Here is a 23,180-nt window from a genome sequence, read left to right as displayed (position 1 = left end):
TGATAAAAAAACTATTCATTAGATAAAATGAAAATTATGCTTTTTAGTGAGAAACTTGTTGCTATCGCAATAAATAGTTTATATTCTGTTTGTTAATCTCTTTTATAGCAGCACCTGCTGAACAGTATCTTCAGGAGAAACTACCAGATGAAGTGGTTCTAAAAATCTTCTCTTACTTGCTGGAACAGGATCTTTGTAGAGCAGCTTGTGTATGTAAACGCTTCAGTGAGCTTGCTAATGATCCAATTTTGTGGTAAGTGAAAATTTATTTCTTATTATCTTGAGATATACTATTTGTTGCCCCAAATGCTAAAAGATGGTAGGGAAGTTGAAGTGTGAGTTGGTAGCTACAATTAGATAGATGGAACAGAATTAGAGTGCTTAAAAATTCCCGTGTTACCTGTTTATCAAAAATATAGGTTGTTGGTCCAAGTGGTATGTATGTATGTATTAATTTATTTTTAAAGATTTTATTTATTAATTTATTCATTTATATGAGAGAGAGAGGGATCCCTGGGTGGCGCAGCGGTTTGGCGCCTGCCTTTGGCCCAGGGCGCGATCCTGGAGACCCGGGATCGAATCCCACATCGGGCTCCCGGTGCATGGAGCCTGCTTCTCCCTCTGCCTGTGTCTCTGCCTCTCTCTCTCTCTCTGTGACTATCATAAATAAATAAAAATTTTTTAAAAAAATGTCTTTATATGAGAGAGAGAGAGAGAGGCAGGCAGAGGGAGAAGCAGACTCCATGCAGGGAGCCTGACGTGGGACTCCATCATGGTTCTCCAGGATCACACCCTGGGCTGAAGGCAGCGATCATGGTTCTCCAGGATCACACCCTGGGCTGAAGGCAGCGCTTAAACTGCTGAGCCACCCGGGCTGCCCCCAAGTGGTATTTATAAAACAAGAGTACTATCTCTGCTGTTTCTCAGTTAATAACAACTGAGTGATTGTGGGAAATTTTTTCGTTTAAATTTAAGCTTCATAGAAACAGAACTATGTCTAATTTAAAACAGGTAATTAATCTGATAGTTTAATGAGGAGGTAGATTTGGATACATTCACTTTTGGAAAATAGTTAACAGTTATATCCATGAACCTTAAAATATGCATGCCCTTTGACCCATGTAATTCCACTTTTGGAAATTTTTTAGCTTTATGTACAAATTTTTCATAATAGCATAGTTAATAGTGGAGGAAAATTAGAAATGATCTAAATCTTTGACATGAAGGGAATGAATGGACTAACAATGGAATGTGTATTTGAAGGGCGGTGATATATACATGTAACTGATTTTTTCAGAATTGTTGATAACATGGGAAAATGCTGTGTTCTAAAAAAGTTTTTGAAAAGACTACAAAATTGTAGATGCTATATAATCACAGCTAATAAATGAAAGTATCTGTAGATAAAAAAGACTGGGAGGAAACACTGCTTTGCACAGGAAGTGATAATAGTTACTATGACTACATTTCTGAGATTTGATGGGTTTTGACAATAACATAAGTGAACTAAAGATATGAGGCATTAAGTTCAGAATATTTTATTGAAAGCCATCTTTGGGTTTTTTGTTTTTTTTTTTTAAGATTTTATTCATTTGTAATAGCATGAGCTGAGGGGGGAATGCAGAAGGAGAGGGAGAAGAAGCAAACTCCCTGCTGAGCAGGGAGCTTGATGCAGAGCTCGATCTCAGGACCCTGGGATCATGACCTGAGCCAAAGCCAAAGGCTTAACCCACTGAGCCACCTAGGTGCCCTGAAAGCTAGCCTTTTAATAACAACCGTATGAGGTCTTGCCGGTAGGGTGGCCTTTTTTTCCTCAACAAATTTTGAAGATTTGACACGTTATTTTGGGAAGTGAACTTTTTTTTAATGTTATATTATTTTAGCCAAAAACTGTTTTACGGTTAAAATTTCGGTTTTTTATATTCTTCTGTGTTTTTGAAGCATCAGATAATTTTCCAGTTAAAGGATGTTTTATAAAGGAATCTTTCATTCTTTTACTTCTTTAGGAAACGATTATACATGGAAGTTTTCGAATATACTCGCCCTATGATGCATCCTGAACCTGGCAAATTCTACCAGATTAATCCAGAAGAATATGAACACCCAAATCCTTGGAAAGAGAGTTTCCAGCAGTTGGTATGAAGTATAAATGGAAAATATTGAGTATAAATGGAAAATATTGACTTATATTATATATTCATAAATAAAATTTCTTTTTAAAAGATTAATTTAAACTCAAGAATAGGTTTCAAGCCAATGAATATATTTATCAGTCAACAAAACATTCAACAATTCTTTTCACTACTGACATATTAATAATTTTAACAGTGGCAGTAACCATCAGTAGCCTGAGAGGAGTTATACATTTTATGGGTCTGTTTGAACCTTTTCTTAAATTGTTAGTGTTCAGTAGTTGTTTTAATTTTTATATGGTCCTTTATGAGTGGTTCTCAACTGGGGGTGATTTTGCTCCACAGGGGACATTTGGCAATGTCTGGAGACATTTTTGGTTGTCACAACTGGAGAAGAGGATTCTACTGGTATCTAGAGGGTAGAGGCCAGGGATGCTGCTAAATCTTACAGTGATGCACAGGACAGCCCCCACAGCAAAGAATTACTGTCTCAAAATATTAGTAGTACTGATATTGACATATTTTGTCTTTTCTTACTGGATATTATTACTAAGTTATAAGCTGTTTTAGATTGTACATTGCACTATGCAACAGAAAACTAGTTGGTGTAATTGATTGCTTTTGATATTTAATAAAAAATATATGCAGTATTAATTTAGAATATAATGTTTACATTAGTAGTCAATGTTTGTTTCTGGTTTTTTTTTTGTTTTGTTTGTTTTGTGTTTTTTTTGTTTTGTTTTTTGACATTTTAGTATAAAGGTGCACATGTAAAGCCAGGATTTGCTGAACATTTCTACAGTAATCCTGCAAGATATAAAGGAAGAGAAAATATGTTGGTATGTTTGATTTGTATTTTTATAAGACTTAAAATGGTAATCTTTCAGTTCTGTACTGACACTTTTATTTTTTTCTAGTATTATGATACAATTGAAGATGCCCTGGGTGGGGTACAAGAAGCTCATTTTGATGGACTTATCTTCGTTCATTCTGGAATATATACTGATGAATGGATATATATTGAATCTCCAATCACCATGATTGGTGCAGGTATTCTGAAATGCGTTGTCATTAAAAATTTATTTTCTCAGGGGCAGTCCGGGTGGCTCAGCGGTTTAGCACCTGCCTTCAGCCCAGAGCCTGATCCTGGAGACTGGGGATCGAGTCCCACATCGGGCTCCCTGCATGGAGCCTACTTCTCCCTCTGCCTGTGTCTCTGCCTCTCCCTCTTCTGTGTCTTTCATGAATAAATAAAATCTTAAAAAAATATTTTTTTTTGTTTTTTCATTAAAATTTTTTAATGTATTATTTACATGATGGGTTTCTTAAAATGTTAGTGACTTAAAATCTAGATGAACCTTGATAATACTTTAATGATTAGGAAAGAGTAGGAATATTGCTTATTGCAATTAAAACATGAGAGTTCAGAAAATAAAAATAAATCATCTTTTCTTTTTTCTTTTTTTTTTTCCTGAAGAGCGGTAGCATGGGGCAGTGGGGGAGATGGAGAATCTGAAGCAGGGGCTTGATCTTACAACCCTGAGATCATGATCTAAGCCAAAATCAAGAGTTTGCCTGCAAGGCACACCAGTTAATTAATTAATTAACTAATTAATTAATTAATATATGTCCATCCTCTCTCCTGCCATCCCTCCCTGCCTCCCTCTTGATGTCTGTACTTTGTCCAATGCCTTATTCATTAAGGAAAGAAAGATACTTGTTTTATCTTTTATTTGAAAATAAAGATGGTTAGTGTTTCTGTTGCTCTGTTTTTAATGAAACAATGTCCTTGATAAATTTTTTTTGTACTGTTTCAAAGCTATTTTTATAGTCCAGTTTCTAAGAATAAATGTAGTGAAATAATTGTTGAGCACTGATCAGTCATTCTAGATTTGTGCTGATTTTTTAAGGACACAGTACGTGGACCATTTTAAGATAGCTAGTAATTATTACTTGTTGTTGAAATTTGCATGTACTGCCCTTTTTGCTTCCCTCCCCCATTTCCACCACAGAGAAAAGGGGAGGAGGACGTAGAAAATTTTGCCTATGGATTTGCAATACCTTCCAAATAAAGGCCAGTATTAGAAATAAATTTAACTTAGGACATTTCTTTCTCTACCTACTCATCATCCTCTTCTCCTTTGCTTTCCCTGAGTTCTTTTTTCTGGTGCTGCAGAAGTGATTTTGTTTCCACAAGAAACCATTTTTTATTTTTAATTTTTATTTATTTTTTTAAGATTTTAATTATTCATGAGAGACACAGAGAGGCAGAGACATACATAGACAGAGGGAGAAGCAAGCTTCGTGCAGGAAGCCCAATGTGGGACTCAGTCCCGGGACTCCAGGATCACGCCCTGAGCCAAAGGCAGATGCTCAACCATTGAGCCACCCAGGCCTATTGTTAAACCATTTTTTAATATGTCATTGTATTTGATACTAAATATTATTAGTAGTTAAGTATTATTATACCTAAATTTGAATATAATGGGACTCAAATAATACCCACGTTAAATATGACCACCTGTAGTAAAGACCAGTGAAACATAGTTACCTGATAAAATGAATTATTCTTACCTATTTTTAAATAGCTCCTTCTCTGTAGTATGCTAAGTGTGAAGTAAGTCAGAGGAACACAACTACCAAGTGATTTCACTTAACATGTGGAATCTAAAAAACAAAACAACAAAAAAGAAACAGACTCATAAACACAGAGAACATATAGGTGGTTTGCAGAAGGGAGGTGGTTGGGCAGATGGGCAAAAAAGGTGAAGATGACTGAAAAGTACAGAATTCCGTTTATAAGATAAATGTCACAGGATGAAAAGTAAAGCACAGGGAATGTAATCAGTAATATAGTAACAGGGCACCTGGGTGCTTCAGTCAATTTAGTGTCTGACTCTTGATTTTGACTCAGGTCATGATCCTCAGGGTTTTGGGATTTGAGCCCCCAATGGGGCTCTGAGCTCAGCAGGGAGTCGGCTTAAGGATTTTTTTCCCCTTCTCTCTGGCCCTCACACCACTTGCATGTGCGCTCGCTCTCTCCCTCTCTCTCTCTCTCTCAAATAAATAAATCTTTTTAAAAAAAGTAATATTATAATAACTTTGTATGGTGATAGAGTATACACTTAAAATAGTGAGCATTTTGTAATGTATATAATTGTCAAGTTACTATGTTGTAGCCCTGAGGCTAATATGTCAACTATACTTCAATTAAAAATTTTCTTTAAAATTTCTCAAATACCCAACTTAAAAACAAAAAGATTTCCTTATTACTAGTTTTATGGCAGAGTGTTTTTACTGATTAAAAAATAGAATTTTATTGGAATTTCATCTGTCTGATAAATGTGTTTTTAAAAAAACAAAAGTTATATGTTTTAAAATATCTTCTCACAGCACCTGGAAAAGTAGCAGACAAAGTTATAATTGAAAACACTAGAGATTCAACCTTCGTTTTTATGGAAGGTTCTGAAGATGCTTATGTTGGATATATGACAATAAGGGTAAGGAATTTTAGAGTTAGAATGTTTGTTGAAATCATTTAAGGCAGCAGTTCAGTCAAAATTTCAAGCAAAATTTCTACTTTTCAGTTTAACCCTGATGACAAATCTGCTCAACACCATAATGCACACCACTGCTTAGAGATTACGGTTAATTGTAGCCCTATTATTGATCACTGTATCATCCGAAGTACATGTACAGGTTAGTGTTTCCCTTATGTCTTTTTTTTTTTTTTTCCTTATGTCTTATTATAAAATGGGCCATTGTGCTGTTGTTGCCCAGTAGGTTTTTAAATAAATCATTTTTCTTACAGTTGGCTCTGCAGTATGTGTTAGTGGTCAAGGAGCATGTCCCACTATCAAACACTGTAACATCAGTGACTGTGAAAATGTTGGACTTTATATAACAGATCATGCACAGGTATTTTTAAATTTTGTGGGTTTTTGTTTTTAAAAAGTCTTTAAAATATCTGCTAATAACTATTTCTGATTAATTGTTACAGGGAATATATGAGGATAATGAAATTTCCAATAATGCTTTAGCTGGGATTTGGGTTAAAAATCATGGAAACCCAATTATTAGACGGAATCATATCCATCATGGACGTGATGTCGGTGTGTTCACATTTGATCATGGCATGGTAAGAATCTTATGTTTATTGTTAATAGAAAAACTGACTTCATTAATTTTTTTTTTAAGATTTTTTTTTTAAGCAATCTCTGGACACCCGGTGTGGAGCTCGAACTCATAACCTGGAAATCAGGAATCACATGCTCCACCAATTGAGTCAGCCAAGCCTGCCATATCAGTTGAATTTCAAATAGATTTCTGCATTTTCTCATCACCAAACTATGTGAATTGAAAAGTACAGGGTTAAAAGAAATTTCAGTAATGTATTTTAAAATCAATATGCAATATTCTGTAAATTCATGAATCTAATATTATGTGCATGTAGAGAAGATGAGGTCCTTAAGGAATTGATGGAATCTTTAAGATCGAATCTAGTAGTTCTCAAATGTAAGAGTGCATTAAAGTCACTGATGGGGACCAGGACATGCATTTTTAATAAGCACCGTAAGTAAGTTGAATGCAGGTTGTTTATAGGCTACACTTTGAGAATTAATGGTTTCACTACTAGTTTTAACTGGCAGAATATTAATAGGAGATACAGTGGTAATAAAATATCAGTTCTAAAACTCTTATGCCTCAGTTACTTAGGTATCTTTATGGATGACACTATATTTTAAGTACTATTGTGTCATTTTACACAGGTTTCTAGAGATGCGACTTTTTGAGCTCTTTTTAGGCCACTATTTCAAAATAATGCTCTTTGGTGTGTTTTCAGGTATTCTTTTAATTTAATGTCTAATTTTCATTGAGGCAATTTTCAGGTCCTGTTATAATATTGGCAGCATTTCTCATTAAGGAATCAGAGATGGGAGAGAGGTGATGGTATGGTGGCCAGATGGGATTGTGGTGATGGTGATGTTTAATTGCTGTTGTATGGTGTGAATCAGGCAACAGAATTGTTGGATTCACATACACAGATTGTCAATTAGTGAAGGAAGTTTTTTGTTGTTGTTGTTTGTGCCTAAAACCCTAATGTAGAACTCTTTTTTTAAACCGAACTAGACCAGGAGGGACTCCTCCTATAGAACTCTTCTATAAGTTCTGATTAGACCTAAATAGTTTCAGGCCATCCAGTGCATCATAGTCCTGGGGGACATGTAACCTGAGTAGAACAGTTCACTTAAAATGTAGGCTAGGAGCACCTGGGTGGCTCAGTTGGTTAAGCATCCAGCTCTTAATTTCCACTCAGGTCATGATCTCAGGGTCATAAGATGAAGCCCCACATTGGGCTCTGCACTCAGCACAAAGTGTGTTTAACTTAAGATTCTTTCCTACTTAAAAAAAAAAAAAGATTCTTTCCTTCTGCCACTCCCCACCACCAACCCCTGCTTGCGCACTGTAAAAAAAAAAAACGAAAAGAAAAAACAAAAAATATAGGCTATAGCTTGGGCCTATCAACAAGAAAGCTGAGTGGGGGAAAATAATAATATAATAAAAAAGAAAACAGAGTGGAGATGACCATTTGCCCTTCTCCAGCTGAAATAAAGAAATTGGGGAATCCTTGGGTGGCTCAGCGGTTTAGCACCTGCCTTCCGCCCAAGGCTTGAGACTGGAGACCGGGGATCAAATCCCACATCAGGCTCCCTGAATGGAGCCTGCCTCTCCCTCTGCTTGTGTTTCTGCCTCTCTCTCTGTCTCTCATGAAAAATAAATAAATAAATCTAATAAATAAATAAATAAATAAATAAGACATTTCATTATACATTGTACCTCTTTTTTCCCCAGTCTCTGTCTCTCATGAAAAATAAATAAATCTAATAAATAAATAAATACATACATACATACATACATACATAAGACATTTCATTATACATTGTACCTCTTTTTTCCCCAGGGAGTAGGTAAGGGAGGTAGGAAGCACTGGAATTGTAGTCTGGAGGGCAAAGGTATGGGGGATGTCAAAACATAAGAATCTTGAAAATTTCCTCTCCTTTTTTAGAGGCCTATATTAGATATAGTTCCTAAATGGATCTCTCGTTTTGTAATTGCACTATACTATGCTTTGCCTGTGTTGCCTTTAGACTTTGCCCCAGAGTGACATACAACTCCAGTGTCATATTTTTGCATGCCTCTGGTCTCATTGATGAGAGATTAGAGGTACGAAAATAATTTTAATCTGAAAATAAGCTTCCTCATTTTTAAAAGACCTTTGCTGATTGTCACTTACTAAAGTTCATCATAGTAATTTACTCCTCATCATACACTTCTTTTTTTTTCATCATACACTTCTGATACTGTGTGTGTGTGTGTGTATATATATATATATATAGAGAGAGAGAGAGAGAGAGAGATACACACACACATATACATACATATACATATATATACACACTTTAGTTTTACAAACTTTTAAAGTTTTTAAACTTTAGGCAGTGCTATCAATAAATATTCCCATTAAAGATTAATGAAGAGATTTGTAAAAACTGCATCTGAAACTAATGATGTACTCTATGTTGACTCATTGATTTTAAATTAAAAAGATTTGTAAGGTATTACAGATTTGTAAGGGAAGAATAAAAATTAAAACCTCTATCTTTTTCATTTTCAAGAATTGTTTTTGTAAAAATACTGTATGCACAAGAATAAAGGACATCTCTAGGATTTCAGGGCATGACTCCAACATTTGTCATTGTTACCTTCATGTTTAAAGTGTGAACTTCCCCTCTGAAAAATGAGGAAATGAACACTTTACTTTCAACCTGTCTCCATCACATCATTTATTATTATTTTTCTTATGAAGGTTAATAACATTTACATTCCTATAGTTATTGGTCAATATTTACTCTATATTACCTTTAGTCCTTTTATAATAGTTTCTCCGGGATCCCTGGATGGCGCAGCGGTTTGGCGCCTGCCTTTGGCCCAGGGCACGATCCTGGAGACCCGGGATCGAATCCCATATCGGGTTCCTGGTGCATGGAGCCTGCTTCTCCCTCTGCCTGTGTCTCTGCCTCTCTCTCTCTCTCTCTCTCTCTCTCTGACTATCATAAATAAATAAAAATTTAAAAAATATATATATATAATAGTTTCTCCATTGCTGAATTTTAAAATTTTGATTCATTCTTTGTATGGATGAGATTTCTCATCTAGCCATTCATTATTTGCTTATTCTTAAAAGAAGGGTTTACGGGTATTGTAGCTTGAATTCTTGCCACTTGAGAATACCTACACGTTACTTTTTAAATTGGCTAATAAGTATACACAGTTTTGATTATACCTTTTTTCGCTCCAAATTTTGTGGTCATTTTTATATCTCTAAGCATTAAATGTGGTTGACAGGTCTGAGATCATTCTGGGATTTTTTCTTGTGATGATCTCCTTTTCTACTTCAATATCCATATGTAGGTTTTTGTTGTTGCCAATGTGTTGTTTTGCTGTTTTTCTCTTCCATGTGTTTGTTTCTTTAGGAAGTTGGCTGTGTATCGGTTTAAGTTTTGTGTGATTTCCTCAAATCTGTACCCCTTACTGTATCTCTATAGTTCCGCTTTTTTTTCCCCTAGTGTGATGTTCATCTCTAATTTTTAATGTATTTTGTTTTAGGAATTTTTCTAACATACATAAAAGAAGACTATAATGAATGAATGAATCCCCATGTACCCATTTTCTCCTTCAATAGCTGTCAATTTATGGCCAGTTTTATTTCATCTATACTTACTCTTTACTCTCTTCTCTACTCTCCACATTATTTTGAAGCAAATCCTGGACATCATCATCTCATCAATAAATATTTCAGCATGTGTCTTTAAAAGATAGGGATTCTTTTTTCTTTCTTTCACATAACCACAGTGCCAGTCTCATTCCTAAAAATAATTTTTCTGTCAGTGTTCGCAGGTTCCCAGTTATCTTTGTTTAATATTCCATTGCAGAATGTTATTTTTGTAAAATATAATGAGAATGCCATAGTAATGCCAAATTGCTATAAAATTTTGGGGACATTTATTCTAAATTTATGAATTTAACACATGACAGATTGACAGATGACAGATATCTTTAAATCTGGCTGTCCTCTCTCTTCTTTCATTTTCTTTTACTTTGGATAGTCTCTCTCAGATAGGAAGCATAAGTTTTAGATGATTGAAATTGCACATTTGCATATTCTTGCTCACATTTACTTCTTGTGCCTGAGTTATTTCTATGAAAATAATACTATGGGAATATTTCTTTTCTGTCTTCTGTTCATGCCACTAGATCTGATCACTTTAGTAGATCATTGGCTAGGCTTATGAGAACCTTCAGTGACTTGGGGAAAGCTACCTTGCTGAAGGTCTAAGATAACATTTGTTAGGTTTCAGCACCCTACTCTTCCTTATCCAGATTTCATAGTATTTGACAAGTGTTTTATAGATAATATTTTGGGGTTATGGAAGTTTATTTCAATGAAGATAGCATGGTTTTTTTTTTCTATTTTTTTCATTCTTGTTTTATTTGGAGAGTTTTAAGAGAGACTCTTAAGTGCCTTTTACTTTGTCATATTTAATAAAGACTGTTGTACTTCCAAAAATTTTAAATGAAAAAGTGCTTCACCTTATGTTTTTATATCAGTGTTAAGTTTTTAGCTTTATAAAATGATAGTTTTCAAAAATTTGCAGTAATGTGTACAGAAAGGATTTAGAAACACTTGTGCTGAAAAGCTAACAAGCGCTTATTTTAAAGATCGATTTATTTATTGAGAGAGAGCATGCACTTGCATGTGAAGAAGGGGAAGGGCAGAGGGAGAAAGAATCCTGAAGCAGACCGCCCTGAGCAGAGCCCCATGTGCGGCTCTACCCTAGGACCCCAAGATCATGACCTGAGCTGAAACTAAGAGCTGATCGCCGAGCCACCCAGGCATCCCAAACCCTTATTTTAATATATAGAAGAAGCTCTTAGCAATCTGGTATCTTTTGATAGGGATAGAAATTATTTTTCTGGAGCCATCCAATAAAATGTCCCTGCTTTTGGAGTTTTGCATATATACATTGGAATTTTCATGGTTTCCATCTTATAAAGCAAAGTAGAATTCTGGTCTGTGTTTCTGTATTACATTTTACACTAGAGGCATCTCTTAAAACAGATACATTCCATTAAAACTTTGGAATAGTTATACTATTAAGTTTACTATTTACTAATAGTTTACTATTAATGTGTTTAAACTTTAGGTGATAGAAATTGCACATTAGTGTGCACAGTATTTTAAAGCAAAATTACATTAACTGAACCCTTTAAGCCCATAACAAGAGATCAGTTTCCTTGTAAAATTTTAAAACTGTAAGTCAGTTGATTGTTCTGTCTGAATGTGGTGAAAATGACGGTTGTAGCAGTGTAGAGGCGTTTGGGGTCCCTGGCTAGCTCAGTTGGTGGTGCATATGACTCTTGATCTTACGGTCATGAGTTTGAGCCCCACATTGGAAGTAGAGTTTACTTTTTTTTTGAAATTTTTTTTCAAAGATTTTAAATATTGAGAGAGCACAAGCAAGGGGAAGAGTAGAGGGAGAGGGAGAGTCAAGTTCCCCGCTAAGCAGGGTTGGGGGATGGCGGTAGGACCCGGAGATCATGACCTGAGCCAAAGGCAGACACTGAACAACTGAGCCACCCAGGTGCCCCTAGAGTTTACTTTTTAAAAAAGCATGAAGAAAAAAATGTGTTTTTACTGCTTTCTTTCCTTGAATGTTATTCTAAAACAAAAGATAACAGGTTACAAACTTCATCTTTGATGGAATTCAGGGACATTTTTAACCTTTAAATTACAATATGGTAGATGACTATGTGCCTATGACCAAAGCAGCCAGTCCAGATTAGAGCAGATTATAAAACCTTATAGGAAGATAAATTTGTAAACCTAATGTGACTGTAAATATATTAAGGTGTTTAAACAACTGGTAACAAGTTTAGGATAGAATTATCAGTAGAGGCCTAAGCAAAGGAGAAGAATAACAGAATTACCAACTTTAATAAAAAGTTGTACAATAAAGAATATGTAGTTCTACTTTTTACTCCGCTCTGAATAGCACACTAATCTAACAAAAATCGTGATATTACTACATCGAAAAGATACAGTGAATATATGTGGTGGAAGATAGAGCTAAGTTCTTATCTTCCATAATAGGAGGTCAGTAGACATTGCCTACATGATTTATGTAACATAAATGCCTACAGCATACATAAGTCTTAAAAATATAGAGGTAGATAAAAAGAATCAGCTAAAAGAATTGAAGGTGGGGACCTCTGGATAAGGGATAATGAGGAGAGGAGACTCCTGTTTGCCTTAATAAGCTTGTGGATCTAGTTGACTCTCTTAACTTTACAAAGTCAAAACCTAAAGATAAGAGAAAGAGCATCCCTGCATTTGAATCATGTTTAGTCAATACATAGCAAAGTATACTTACAGTACTGTATGGTTAGAATAGTCAGGACATGATAGTGGCCTGTTATGGAAATCTTTGAGGAAGCCCAATAAGCAGCACACCTTATCTTGCTACATTCTGAACAAGTTATGAAATAAAGCCATGAAGTAACATGAAGAGGCTGAAATAATAAATTACTTTTATTTATAAATAAATAAAAGGTTAAGTTGGAGTATACAACTTTGAACAAGAACCAAATGGGTTTGGTTCACTGTGCCCCCAAGTTAAATAAGCTTACTCAGTCATAAGATTTGTTTGTGGCAGAAGGCATGCTCCCTTAGGGCAGCTCACTTCCCTGAGGAGGAGGGTGAGGCTAAATTGGGCATACCCAGTTTATTCTTTCCCAAGTTTATCAACCACATATGTCATGCAATTCCCAGCAGAAGGAAACTAGGAGCCTAATTGAGCTCCCTTCTCAATAATGAAAACATCAGAAATGTGGAATTGCTCCAATCTAACATTAAGTTTAGTCTAAACACTTTTAACATTTTTGTTTCTTTAATGCTCAGTTTTTCCATAATAGTCTGTGTGTGTGTGTGTGTGTGTATATATATATACAGTGTACATTCATTTTTATTTGGTATAAAATCAAAGAATTTTTGTATTTAAAGAAACTATTTTTTAGGTACTCCCCCAGTTAAAAAAATATTTAATCCAAATGTAAAGAAGTTAACAGATAATTTGTACTTTATTTATAGAAAATGAAACCTGAAACTATTTCTGAGTGTTATTCTCAGAGGTCTATTCTTTTAAAGAGTTAAATATGTAGTAAACTAGGGTATTCAGAATTACATCCTATTTTTTTTTGCAAAAAGTGATTCATTAGTTCCACTTGAGTGCTTGTTACATGTGAAGTCCTGTATAGATGCAGAAGTTAGAATAGTCATTTCTTTATAGGAGCTTATGATCAGGGAGGAATGGATATGACAAATACAGAAGTAGTACCAAATAATATATAGAGGTACCATAAGAAAGTACTTAGTTCTTGAGGGAATTTAAAGAAAAGAGAGCATATTCACTTTTTGATGGGAGATAGACCAGGAGTTGAAATGGCTTTTAGAAGTGCCATCTTAAGAATATCTCACTTTTTTCTCTTAATATTTAGTCTTGATTAAATCTTAGAATTTAGGATATCAATATTATAGTAACTTTTCTTCTCATTACAAAATAAGTAAAGCTTGTCCATTAAAGAAAATTGAAGAAATTCAGAGAAGTATAAAGGATACAGAAGTCATCTGTAATCATACTCAGATAATCACACCTATTTTTTTTGTTCATTTTTTTCTTGAAATAAAATTTAGATCATACTTAATGTATACTGTATTGAAGTATGTATTGTTTCTTCTATTGAACATGATACCATGAAGAGCATGAATATAAGTTAGCCTATTCCCTATCATTGGGCTAAGATGAACATTATTTTGTATGTCTTTTTCTAGTCTCCAATTATGTCCTTAGGTCAGCTTTTTACAGTTTGTTTTCATGAGACATTTTTAAATCTCCAAGGGTATATTTTCTTTAATACTTAATAAATCTTTGTTAAAGGATATGTGTGTTTATTGGGTAATAGTATTTTTTTTTAAGATTCTATTTATTTATTCATGAGAGGCAAAGACCTAGGTAGAGGGAGAAGCAGGCTCCATGCAAGGAGCCCAGTATGGGACTTGATCCCAGGACTCCAGGATCACGCCCCAAGCCAAAGGCAGACACTAAACCGCTGAGCCACCCAGCCATCCCTATTTGCAGTTTTTGAATGAAGCTTTCCTTATTTTTTTTTTTTTTTCTGGCTTCGAGTATACTCAGACTTAATTAGAGGATTTGTGGTTGTATGTTTTACTAAAACATTTAAATCTTTTTTATTCCTTGTTTATCATTTGAAATTTTGTGTATATCTGTTTTATTCTTACTCTTGAACATGTCTGATACTTCATTTTGAGGCATACAGTAAAAAGGTCATTTTTTAAATGTCATTTCTTTTTTGAAAGTAGCTTTACCTACAGTTTGATTTCTGTATTTTTCAGGGTTACTTTGAAAGTTGCAACATACACAGAAACAGAATAGCAGGCTTTGAAGTAAAAGCCTATGCTAACCCCACAGTGGTTCGATGTGAAATTCATCATGGGCAGACTGGAGGAATATATGTGCATGAAAAAGGAAGAGGACAATTCATAGAGAATAAAATCTATGCAAACAACTTTGCAGGTGTATGGATTACCTCAAATAGTGACCCAACAATAAGGTATTTAAATGTAATTGTGGATGGAAGTTACTTCTTCACTTTTTATGTTACAAGAAAAGTCAAGATACTTAGCTTTAACTCTTAATTTTTTTCCTAGATCACCTGACTACTACAAAATAGATTATCCTAGTAAATTTCTATGCATCTGAATGAGCATAGCTATTGCATTTATTTTTGGGTATTCTGTTTTTTAGTGATCTGAGTCATGTATAATTTTTTATGAACAGTTGCAGATGCTGTGATTTTTATTTTAAATTCATGATACTGCATTATAAATGAGTATATAGGGCCATGTTCTTCTCTTGGAACCTGAATGACCTTGTCTTCTCTTTTCTCTGAGAGTCAGGAGATAGCATAACTCAGGAAAGTAATTATCACAAAGATTCTTGGACAGAGATACCAAGAATAACAAAAAGTCAAAACTTCAAGCCATCGCTTTTATTCCTACCACTCCCTCAGGCCGCAGTAAGGAAACAGACCCAGCCCGAAAGGCATTGGATAAGAGTGTAGAACAAAACTGTTATAGTTTAATCAGTGACGATGAATTATTTTTAATTGCCAAGTTTTATTTTCCACTGGCTTTATGAAAATAGATTATGGTGTTTCAAATGTATCTAGATTAGCTTTAAAAGAAACAGTTCTAGGGGATCCCTGGGTGGCGCAGCGGTTTGGCGCCTGCCTTTGGCCCAGGGCGCGATCTTGGAGACTCGGGATCGAATCCCACATCGGGCTCCTGGTGCATGGAGCCTGCTTCTCCCTCTGCCTGTGTCTCTGCCCCTCTCTCTCTCTCTCTCTCTCTCTCTCTCTCTCTCATAAATAAATGAAAGAAAGAAAGAAAGAAAGAAAGAAAGAAAGAAAGAAAGAAAGAAAGAATTCTAAATATGTTAACTATTTTGAGGGAAATTTTTAAGAATGTTATTTTGTCTCAAATACTAGGTGGCTCTTTGAAGCTTTAGGTCTTAGAAAAAAAAACAAGGGAATTTAGAAATCATCTAGCCTGAGTCCCTTATTTTACAAATTAGGAAACTGGTCCATAGAAGATAAATAATTTTTTAAGGTCACATGATTATGAGTGCCCTTACAGTTGGTTGTGTTAAACAAGTAAGCTTTTGCTAAATAGATGTTTATTTTTTATTATTTCTCATAATTATAGGGGGAATTCTATATTTAATGGAAATCAAGGGGGAGTTTACATCTTTGGTGATGGACGAGGCCTTATTGAAGGAAATGATATTTATGGTAAGTGTGTTTTGTTCTATAAAATTTTGGAGCTTGGTCTGTCTTCCTGACATTAGCAAAATGGACCACTTTGAAACCATCCAAGTAGGAGAACTGATCCAATTTCTTTACATTCCCAGTAAAGATTATTTGTGATATGTATTTACTTAACATTAGTCATTATTCACTTAACGTTTACTGAGTACCCACTGTGTACCAGAACAGTACCAGATACCAGTGATGAGAATATAAATAAAGACCTTAGTCTCAAAGAATATCTGGTTTCCTTAGAATCATTCCTTTCACTTTGGTACTAACTATAAAGGGAGGGGCGCCTGGGTGGCTCAGTGGGTTAAGCATCTGCTTTTGGCTCAGGCCATAATCCCAGAGTCCCAGGATTGAGCCCTACATGGGGCACCCTGCTTAGTGGGGAGTCTGCTTCTCCCTCTGCTTGTGCTCTTTCTCTCTCACTGTTGCTTGCTTATTCTCTCAAATAAATAAAATCTTAAAAAAAAACTATAATGGGAAAATACTTATTCCTCATTAAAACTTAAGATATTCATTTAGCAGACCATTATTAGATGTGTGTGTACTAGATGCTGATATGTTCCTGGGGTTTCTCTTTTGCTAATACTTATCTGGATAATACTTACATAAAGCTTACTCAATTCCAGGTTTATTCTGAACATCTTACCTGAATTGAGTCATAGAATATTCACATCAACCTGTGACATAGACACTATTAAATATCCCCACTCTGGTCAGGAAACAAAGGTACAATGAAATTAACATACTCAAAGTCACACAGGAAGGTAGAATTCCTGGGATTTAAAACTTGGCAGCCTGGCTTCAGAGTCTCTACCCTTAACTATTATACTGCCTACAATTTTTCTTTTTATATACATAGTTCCCTTAGTTTTGTTTTTTAGTACTTAAGGACCATAAATATCTTTCTGAATATGACATATTTCACAAAATCATGCTTTTCCTAAAATTCTAAAACTTTAAACTACTGTGTAATGTAAAATTCTGTGTTCCACAAGGCTCTATATGTTGACATTGTAACTTTTATTTTTAAATAGGCAATGCATTAGCAGGAATTCAGATTAGAACAAACAGTTGTCCAATTGTTCGACATAACAAAATTCACGATGGCCAGCATGGTGGGATTTATGTGGTAAGTTAATGAATTACAGTTCTAGAATGTCATGCATCAAAACCAGGGAATAAAGGATAGAAGAGGACAGAATTATATGTAGCTCTAGCTAGGTAGGCCATATTCAGCTTACAGTGTATGAATTTATGACGGTCTTTAATAGTTATATAATAAATAAGACTCTTATTCTCCCTGCCAGTATATGAATAATGTTTACAGTGTGTATAGTGTTCTGTAAAATTCAACTGACTGAATTTACGCAGAGTATACCTTTTTATTAAAGCCTTTAATTGGGATCCCTGGGTGGCGCAGCAGTTTAGCGCCTGCCTTTGGCCCAGGGCACAATCCTGGAGACCTGGGATCGAGTCCCACATCGGGCTCCCGGTGCGTGGAGCCTGCTTCTCCCTCTGCCTGTGTCTCTGCCTCTCTCTCTCTCTCTGTGTGACTATCATACATAAAAAAATAAAAGTTAAAAATAAATAAATAAATAAAGTCTTTAATTATAATTGGCATTTTAGGCTGAACTCATGAGACCTGAGATTTGGCTGAGTTACATTTGTTACACTGGAGTTTTGCTGGTGTGACTGCACTAGGAGTCTGAAATTTTCCAAAAGTATTAAGTAAATCCGTAGTACACTGAAAGTACTAATAATACCAACTTGAGTATTTTTGAATATTTTTTGAAAAGCCAATTTTTCATTTAATTTATGTTGAAACATAAATTGAGCATCTTAGAAAATTTTAAGACCATGTATTGGTTGTGTATCTTCTGACCATGGTATATCTGAAACTGTTACAACTGATTCAAGTGAAAAAATGTAGGAAATTTTAGAAAGGTCCTTGTGTAATGCCAGGTATGTCTCTAATTTTTATTTTCAGTTATAGAAATGTCCATGTCTAAAAATGTCCGTGTCTTGAGTCTTCTGCTCAAAATAACATTTAGTAACCTGAGACCTTATTTTGAATGATTTCACCAGTAAAACTCGCAATACCTATTAGCTTACTAAAATGAGAACTCTTCAGTTTATTTTATATCATAGAATGAAATGAGAAGCTTTAAAGTGTAAGACCACATAAAGAATAGTACAAAAGCTTCTGGAGTTTAAACTCAGGGTAGAGGCTATACAAAAACAATGTTAACTACCTCCTCATCCATATTAAAAAGTAAGGGCAGCCCCAGTGGCCCAGTGGCGTATTGTCACCTTCAGTCCAGGGCATGATCCTGGAGACCCGGGATCGAGTCCCATGTTGGGCTCCCTGCATGGAGCCTGCTTCTCCCTCTGCCTGTGTCTCTGCCTCTCTCTCTCTCTCTCTCTCTCTCTCTCTTTGTGTCTCTTGTGAATAAATAAATAAAATCTTAAAAAAAAAAAAAAAGTAAAAGTTGAGTTTTTTTAATCATAACTGTCTTTAAGGGGAGGGGAGGGGAACACACTATAAACTACTTGTTTCCAGAAGATATATATCGTAATCAATGTAACTTTTATTTAGCATGAGAAAGGACAAGGCGTAATAGAAGAGAATGAAGTTTATAGTAATACTCTGGCTGGGGTCTGGGTGACAACTGGCAGCACTCCAGTACTGAGAAGAAACAGGATACATAGTGGAAAGCAGGTAAAATTATTTTGGACTCTTATATGGGAAATACATTGTTTTATGTCACTTGAAAACAATTTTTTTTTAAATTTTAGGTTGGTGTTTATTTTTATGACAATGGACATGGAGTGCTAGAGGACAATGATATCTATAATCATATGTATTCTGGGGTTCAGATAAGGTAAATGTTTTCACATTTGGCTTTCTTTTGGGAGGGAGTTGGGTGGGAGTATGTGGGGTATGTAGAACTTTCCTTGTTATTTAATGCTCAGTCTTTATTCCTCCTTTTGTATATATATTCATGCTCTTACCACATGCTTGGCTTTGTCAGAATATAGTTTTGTTTTTTTTTTTTTGAACCAGCTGAGGCGAGCAACCAGTGGCACATACACCTGCCATAAGAGCACATTTCCACTGTTCTATTATCCACTGTTAACAGTCATAGTTGCCAATATACTCCACCATACTTGGAAAGTAGAAGGCTATATGAAAACACTTGTGAGCTATATGTGGCATGTTGTAGGCACTCAGTAAATGGGAGCTTCCGTTTTTACACTATTTCTGTAAAATTAATAGTTTTTTACACTATTTCCTATATTTTAACAGTTTTAGAAACTAGTAGTACTTATAATTCAGCCCTTCATTTTATATATTAGGGGAGTATACAATAATAGTAGTCACTTAATCAGGATGCCTGGATGACTCAGTGGTTGAGCTCTGCTTTCAGCTCAAGGCGTGATCCTGGAGTTCAAGGATTGAGTCCCACATCGGGCTCCCTGAGGGGAGCCTGTTTCTCCCTCTGCCTATGTCTCTGCCTCTCTCTCTGTGTCTCTCATGAATAAATAAAATCTTTATAGATGAAGTGACTACTATTTTTTTAATCTCCTCAGTTTAGTTTATGTATTAGGAGACTCTATAGTAATTAATCTATAGCTAAGTGTATTCTATGGGAAATAGAATTAAGCAAAATTAAACTAGTGTCTTTAATGACAAATTTCTCAGAGCATCTGGAAAGACTCCATTGTATAGTTCTTCTTACTATAATTAATATGAATTTTTTCACTGTTACCTCACATAACATGGGATATGGGAATAGAAGCAGTTAAGATGGCATTTTTTTCTATTATATTTATAGGACTGGAAGCAACCCCAAAATTAGACGCAACAAAATCTGGGGAGGACAGAATGGTGGAATTCTTGTTTATAATTCTGGTAGGTTTAATCTTTCATCTTTTTCTTATTGCTAATTGTCTTTAGAAATATACTTTCCAAATGACATAACCTCAATTCTTCCACTTGTAGGTCTAGGCTGTATAGAAGACAATGAAATATTTGACAATGCAATGGCTGGAGTCTGGATTAAGACAGATAGTAATCCTACACTAAGAAGAAATAAAATCCATGATGGAAGAGATGGTGGCATCTGTATATTTAATGGGGGTCGAGGTATTGTTGTTAATTTTGCATTAGTAAAAAATCCAATTTTTCATTATTCTTCCTCCATATCTCTAATGATCAGTGACGTTGCCAATTAATGAATTATAATTGAGTGAATCTCAGTCTTTTTCCTTATCAGATCTTGAAATAGTTTATAAGATTAGTGCCTAGAGGTAAAGCAGAAAGAGATCTACACAATTTTTCTTTTCTCTTTCTAGCCATCTTGAGTGTGCTAGTTGTTAGGCTTTTTAGAGGTAGAATTTGTTTATTCTCTTTTCTGGACCTTATTTAGAATAGTGATATAATAAACGGCAAGGTCCAGTTATAGAACTAGGATAGAAATTGGCTTGTAAATAAATGAAAATGTCTGTAGTAAATAAGTATTGTTTTGTACCTGTTTACAGCTGTGTTTGTTGGAGAATGGAATTAATGAAGCCAAGGTGTGCCTGGTTTTGTGTACGTAAAGGTCAACTCATTTTGCATTGAGGCAAAGGTTCCACTGTCCCTGCCCCTTGCAAATGCATGTTGTTCATAGTGATTAGGGGAGAATGTCAAATGCAAATTTATCACCATTCCATTCCTGAAATGTCAGCAACCCAGCACGGTACATATCTAATATGGAAGGATAGCTAGCTTACTACAAAATAATTCAAAATTTACTACAGCCAAGCAGTGATGATTCTATTAATGGCATAGACTCTGAAAGAGCTCATAACCTAGTAATTCAGTAAGGTGACAGATCTCATAGGAGTCTTTACAGGATATAATGAGCAAATGCAATACAGTGGATGGTTTTATTTGTAAGGTGTGAAGAAAAGGTTCATGGACTAAAATCACTCTTGGGCTGTCTTGAAAAATGAGTATTCACTAGTAAATTGTGGGGTGGGGAGGCCATTCCAGATGTAGAAGGCATAATTCACACTTTCATTTGTACATATTAATTGAACACCTCTGTACCAACTGATACAGATGCTAAAAATGGTCAATAAAACTACTACATCCAGAAAGTCTAGTCTAATGGCACATTGTAAACAGAAGTCTACAGGAAACAAAGTGGTTTAGTAAGGTGTACAGAGGTACTTAGAGTTGAGGCTAGAGAAGGGGCGGGACCCAAATCCTAAGAGACTTTGTAGACGAGTTCAGACTGGATCTTAGCAGAAGCAGATTAGAGGTAGGGACTTTGAAAGTGGAAAGCAATTTAGAGGCCAAAACTGAAATGCCACAGATGTATTCAATGTCCACAGAAATAATAAAGTTTCATGTCTTCAGAGAGCAGAGAAATGCTAGTAAACAACTGATAGTTCAGTGGGTTTTATAGGAGTAATATTACTTTCACATGTGTACTGTCACATGTATTAATTCATTTAATCCTCATAATAACCCTATATGTAGGTGCCATTATGCCCAGTTTAGATAAGGAAACTGAGACAAAGTAGGTAAATAATTTACCTACTCAGACCTAGAAGGTGGTGGAATCCGTATTTGAAGACCTCAAGTCCGATTCCTCAGCTCACTTTTTAATCATGTTTGTTGTACTCTCAGAAGAGAGAATAAATTTGATGGAGGGTAACACATCTTCCAGAGAAAATGACATTAGGAATAAAGAGGGCAGGACATTCCAGGATGAGGAAATAATACAAACCAAAGGCATTAGAGATAAAAACGTGTAGCATAATCAGAAGCATAGGTAACATAGTAAGACAACAGAATAGGTTAGGGGAACATTTTGAAAGGCTTTAAGTAGCAACTTAATTTTAAACTTTATTCTGAAAATGGTTTTTAAGTGGAGAAAGGGACATGATAAGAGTTGGAGGAAACGGAAAAATAGAAGAGAAACTGGAGTAAATTATCAAGTAATGATTGTAATAGTAGTGGGATTAATCAGGGCTTGAATGAAAACATTAAGGCTGCATAAATTCTAAAAAAACTTGGAACTAATTTTAATTCAGTATTTTTAGTGAGGACTATGTGCCTGCAGCCAAGGGAATAAAATGGTGAGTGAACTAGTCATGGTTCCTGCTACCATGAAATTTTCAGTCATTCGTTTAGAAAGGTCACATGCCATTTTAAGCAGTTTTTGGTTATGTCCTACCATAAACTCCTCTGAATTTCTAATAAACTTTCTTTTCAGCTGAAAAATTAGTCCTGTGAATTTCATACAACGCAATAAGAAACTAAAAGAAAAAACCTAAATACCACCAAAAAGGCTCATAAAACTTGTTTATGTGCATTAGCCTTAATCTGAGGAAATATTTTATTATAGGTCTCCTTGAAGAAAATGATATTTTCAGGAATGCTCAAGCAGGTGTTCTCATCAGCACTAATAGTCATCCAGTCTTAAGGAAAAACAGAATATTTGATGGATTTGCTGCAGGTTTGTATTTTCTTTTGTTACCTGGAGCTTGTCTTCTATAAATGTTTAGTTTCTAAATATATTAATTTTTTTGCTTAATAACTGAAGGTGTGCAAAATGTATTGTGAAAGTGGCTGAATGCCTGTCAATTAACCATGGCTTAGGAGAGCACCCAGTCCAAGTTCTGGATTCTATTCTAAGCCAGAGTTTTAAGAAATCTCTCCTGCTACTCAGTAGTAATTATGAAACCTTAATTGGAATAGAGTGCAGGCTTGTACTACCATTGGAATACAATAAATTCAAACTCTCTGGCCTCAGACTTTTTTAAGTAAATCCAAATATTGTGCATATTATTTCAACCTTTTGCCAGGAAGATGGCGTGTTGTTTTTAAATATCCCACATAACCATCCAGCTTCCTTTTTCTTCATTTCTTCATGTGTATAACTAGTGGCTACCTAAACAGAATTCTGCACAGGCATTATCTCTTCTGCTTGCAAAGAAAATAAAGTATTAATGAACCATTTGTAGTAGCATTCCTTC

The 23,180-nt window shown here is 35.1% G+C and overlaps 1 protein-coding gene across 1 annotated transcript in view; it reads left to right on the top strand.

The window, feature by feature from the left end:
- The window catches only part of FBXO11 (F-box protein 11), a 90,245-nt gene that overhangs the window by 64,276 nt on the left and 2,789 nt on the right, over nt 1-23,180 (top strand). Inside the window, exons 4-19 of the mRNA XM_041754288.1 lie at nt 109-253; nt 2,007-2,136; nt 2,888-2,971; nt 3,050-3,182; nt 5,526-5,632; nt 5,720-5,831; nt 5,944-6,050; nt 6,133-6,270; nt 14,665-14,882; nt 16,036-16,121; nt 17,183-17,277; nt 18,745-18,867; nt 18,945-19,030; nt 19,985-20,061; nt 20,152-20,295; nt 22,550-22,660. Of these exons, the coding sequence (XP_041610222.1) occupies nt 109-253; nt 2,007-2,136; nt 2,888-2,971; nt 3,050-3,182; nt 5,526-5,632; nt 5,720-5,831; nt 5,944-6,050; nt 6,133-6,270; nt 14,665-14,882; nt 16,036-16,121; nt 17,183-17,277; nt 18,745-18,867; nt 18,945-19,030; nt 19,985-20,061; nt 20,152-20,295; nt 22,550-22,660 (1,896 nt within the window). The remainder of the gene's footprint in view (nt 1-108; nt 254-2,006; nt 2,137-2,887; nt 2,972-3,049; nt 3,183-5,525; nt 5,633-5,719; nt 5,832-5,943; nt 6,051-6,132; nt 6,271-14,664; nt 14,883-16,035; nt 16,122-17,182; nt 17,278-18,744; nt 18,868-18,944; nt 19,031-19,984; nt 20,062-20,151; nt 20,296-22,549; nt 22,661-23,180) is intronic.

This window comes from Vulpes lagopus, chromosome 5, assembly GCF_018345385.1.
Source record: "Vulpes lagopus strain Blue_001 chromosome 5, ASM1834538v1, whole genome shotgun sequence".
Lineage (NCBI taxonomy): Eukaryota > Metazoa > Chordata > Mammalia > Carnivora > Canidae > Vulpes > Vulpes lagopus.
This window is presented reverse-complemented; position numbering and strand designations above follow the sequence as displayed.